The sequence below is a fragment of the Aythya marila genome, assembly GCF_965140915.1.
Source record: "Aythya marila genome assembly, chromosome: 1".
In the NCBI taxonomy this organism is placed as follows: Eukaryota; Metazoa; Chordata; class Aves; order Anseriformes; family Anatidae; genus Aythya; species Aythya marila.
In genome coordinates, this window is record NC_139042.1 from 21632198 (window position 1) to 21636418 (window position 4221).

The window sequence follows — 4221 nt, forward strand, 5'->3', positions numbered from 1 at the left end:
CGTAGCGCTGTCCCCAGGCAGAGCAGTGTGACACCTCCCAGGCAGCACCGGGGAGGGGGCACCCTCTTTCCTCCACCCCACGACCCCCTCCCTTCGTTCTGCTACCCCTCTCCCCTGATCGATGCGCACCCTAATTCCTCCCCATCCCCTTGGGGATGCGACAGCGGCTGCAAGGGACCGGGGATGGGGATGGGGGGGGACACATTTCCATTTCCCACCCATCGCTCCCGGAGGCAAGGACCTCGCACCACTGATGCTCCCCGGGCTCCGGAGATTTGGGGTGGCGGAATAGGGATGGGGCAGGGCAGGGAGCAGCGGAGGGGGGGCACCGAGCAGCCCCTATGGGGTGGGGGCTCTGCCCTGCGCCCCCCGAGCCGCCCGCAGCCCGTACCCCCGTGGCGAAGCCTCCCTCCTGCTCCCGGTGCCGGATTCGTTTAGCGGGGATGGCTTCGAGGTGGCAAACATGGGAGGTGAATTTCCCCTAAAGAAAATAATAAATAAATAAAAAACAAGGGGAAAAAAAAAGTGAAAAAAAAAATTAAAAACAGAGAGGGAAAAGCCAACACGAAGCGGGGCAGAAAAGACAGGGGAGGCTGGTTTAAAGTGCCAGGACTAAAGGTCTGTGCTAGTTTCGTAAAACGGCCTGAAGGATGCTTATTTTGCTGCAGTCTGGGTTATTTCAGCCCGCAGTTGCACAACAAACCATTTAAACATTTCAGCACAAAACCGATTCCATTGTTGGGCTGCACATTAAAAAGTGTTATTCGCTTTGAAGTTTTTGTCTAATGGCTCTAAACTGAAAGAAAATGTTTTCCTATTACTTAATTCAATCATAGCGAAGAGGCTTGGTAAAAAGCCCACGGATTTTGCCCAAAGTGTGACAGAGTTCTCTTTGTGTTTGCTTATCCTCTGCTGTCACACACTTTAATTCGCCTCTCTTTATCTGGCATTCAAAACTTTCTTCAATGACATTCAATAAGGTCCAGCGGCTGGAAAAAAAAACTGGTTATTTTTTGGGATATTCTTTCCCAGTAGCTTTGGGCTTGGTGTGCATTCAGGAGCCGTTAACCCTTTGCCTCCCCGCGGCTCGGAGCGCTGGGGTTCAGCCCCTGGGCAGCGGGAATCCCTCGGGCTGGGGAGGAACCGACCCCCCGGCGGCGCCTGGGGGAGAGCTGCCCCTTCCCGGGAGCAAGCTCCAGGGGAAAACCCTTTAAATCACGAGCTCCTTAAAAATAACCTCCCCAAAAAAAATAAAAAATAAAAAAATCCCAAACCATTAACGCTTGAAAGGGGGAGACACTCGGAGAGCCTTACTAAATCACTGCAGGACTGAGTTTTTACCAGCATTCGTTTTTCACCGTTCCGGGCTTTTATTCGGGCACATCCGTACGTTTTCAGGCTCGGGCATCAAGAGCATCTCGACAGAACTCGCATAGATTTCAGCGAGAGATGAGATTGCAAGCAAGGGCAGCCCCTGGACGAGCCAGGGACACGGGATGACATTGTTTCCCAGTTTTTCTCTTCGTTGGAAGATGTGCAATGGGGTTAGAGGCGGGCAGGTTCCCGCAAGGGACAAATCTCCTCGAATTTTGTTTGTCGGGCGGCGGGTGATTTTTTTTTTTATTATTTTTATTTTTTTTCTTTTCCTATATATTAAAGGGGGAGAAGGGGAAGAAAATACACCCCGAGGAGTTCTTTCCTCCTCCCTGTTGCCATTCCTTCCTCACCTACCGGAGCGGCGCGCTGCGGGGAGCCAAACGCCGAGCCCTGCGCGCTTTTGCGCCCTACCTCGGACAGTCGCTTTAGGGCCACGCCGCTAAGTTTACCCGTCCCCTGCGCTCAGGACCGGGGAAAAACCTTTTCTTTTCGTGCTGCCTCGCCTTGTAGGGAGGAAATAAGCCCGGCGTTTCCCCTCCGCTGCCGGCGGCTCCCGGTGCCGGGGCTCGGAGGCGCTCCGGACGCATCCCGGGGAGATGCCGGGGGCTGCGGGGAGGATCGGGAGGATGGACGGGGGGCGCTGGGTGGGGGGCTCCTTGCACCCCAAAACCCACGCTGCTTGTGGCCGTTCTCCGTGCCCAAGCACCCACGCAGGGAGCGGCGGCTGTCACCTCGAGGGGACCGGGGGTGAGGCTCCGGGTCCCGGTCCCGGGCTGGGAACAAAGCCGAGGGGTTGGGGATGGTGGAGGGCGGCGAAAAGGGGGGCGAAACGTCCCGGCGGCGAGAGGAGAGGGGGCAGACCTGGTGCCACAGGTGGGAAAGGCGCCGGGGGGCTGGCAGGGGAAGCGCGGCTGCAGCCGGCAAAAATAAACAAGGGGGAGCCGGGCCGAAAGCTGGGCTGAAAGCGAAGGAGAGCGATAAAGAGAAAGAAAAGAATATTAAATCGCGAGAGAATGAGAAAATAACCCCGCCAAAGGGAGAGGAGGGGAGAGGCCGCCTGCTACGGCGTGGGTGGGGTCGACAAGAATAGAGTACATTATGCAGTTCATTTAGTTAACAAGGGAAATAATGAGGGAGCGTGCGGCGTGAATGCCAAGAGAAGAGGCACAGAAAGCCTATTGAGCGCCCCGGCGCCGCCATCACATGGCGCGGGCGCTATTTAAGGCGGGCGGGCGCCGTTCAGCACCACTCGGGCTGGCCAGCGGCGCTGCGCGGCCGCTGCGCGGGACTTGCGCGGGCGCTGCGCGGGGGCCATGCCGCGCTCCTTCCTGGTGGACTCGCTGGTGCTGCGGGAGGCGGGCGAGAAGAAGGGCGAGGGCAGCCCCCCGCCGCCCCTCTTCCCCTACGCCGTGCACCCCTCGCACCCCCTGCCCGGGCTGCCGGCCGGAGCCTGCCACGCTCGCAAAGCCGGGCTGCTCTGCGTCTGCCCGCTCTGTGTCACCGCCTCCCAGCTGCACCCGCCGCCGCCCGCCATCCCCCTCCTCAAAGCCTCCTTCCCCCCTTTCGGCTCCCAGTACTGCCACTCGCCCCTGGGCCGCCAGCAGCACTCCGTCTCCGCCGTCAGCGTCGGGCACCCCCCGGCGCTCTACCAGGGCGCCTACCCGCTGCCAGACCCCCGGCAGTTCCACTGCATCTCCGTGGGTAAGGGGGGCACGCGTGGGGAGAGGGAGGGCGGGTGGGGAAAGTTGGCACGGGGGGGGAAAGGGGGCATGGATGGGGAAAAGGGGGTGTGCGTGGGAAAAGAGGGGCATGGGTGGGAAAAGGGGGCATGGGTGGAGAAAGGGGGTATGCATGGAAAAAGGGGGTGTGCGTGGGAAACGGGCACGCGTGGGAAAAGGGGGACACGCGTGGGAAGAGGGGACACCCGTGGGAAAAGGGGGGCGCACCGCAAGCCTGCATGCTGGGGGTGGATGCTGAAGGCACTCGGGGAGGGGGCTCCCGGCCCTGCGCCCCCCGTGGGCTCGAAGGGCGCTCCGGGGAAAAGTTGGGGACCCCCCGTGGGCTCAAACCGGGTGGGTCCCGGCGGGTCCTGACCGTGCTCTCGGCTCGGCTCCGCAGACAGCACGTCCAGCCAGCTGCCCAGCAGCAAGAGGATGCGCACCGCCTTCACCAGCACGCAGCTCCTGGAGCTGGAGAGGGAGTTCGCCTCCAACATGTACCTCTCCCGGCTGCGGCGAATCGAGATCGCCACCTACCTGAACCTCTCCGAGAAGCAGGTGAAGATCTGGTTCCAGAACCGCCGGGTCAAGCACAAGAAAGAAGGCAAAAGCAGCTCCCACCGGGGAGGGGGGCCCGGCCACAGCTGCAAATGCTCGTCCCTTTCCACCACCAAGTGCTCGGAAGACGACGAGGACTTGCGCATGTCTCCGTCCTCCTCGGGGAAGGACGACAGAGGCCTCGCCGTCACCCCCTAGCCCCCCTGGGCACCCCCCCGGCTCCCCAGGGACTGTGCCGAGAGCAGGAGGGGGAGTCCTGCCCGCTCCAGCGCCGACGTGCCGCCGGAGGATTTTGTACCTTTTTCTACGAGCCGAGTCGTTGACGAAGGACTTCCTCGCCTTTCTAAGCCCCCCCGGCTCACAAGGGCCATAAATAAACTGCTCCCTAGGACCCCCGGTGCCCCCCGGGAGCGCTGTCCCACTTGTGTCCCCGCAGCCCCCGCAGGCTCCTCGCAGCCCCCCGGGGACAGAGCCGGGAGCTCGGCGGGCGGGGAGAGCCGGGAGACGGTCGGGTTATTATCATAATGTTATTATTTCGTTTTGTTTATTTGTTTGGTCTTTTTTTTTT

General features: G+C 60.7%; 1 protein-coding gene across 1 annotated transcript; it reads left to right on the forward strand.

The window, feature by feature from the left end:
* Window positions 1-2690: 2690 nt before the first annotated feature.
* On the forward strand, window positions 2691-3851 carry GSX1 (GS homeobox 1; the record flags this gene model as incomplete). Its single annotated transcript, XM_082764786.1, has 2 exons — window positions 2691-3078; window positions 3496-3851. The coding sequence occupies 2 exons, from the start codon at window positions 2691-2693 to the stop codon at window positions 3849-3851; spliced, it is 744 nt and encodes a 247-aa protein (XP_082620912.1).
* Between the last annotated feature and the right edge of the window lie 370 nt (window positions 3852-4221).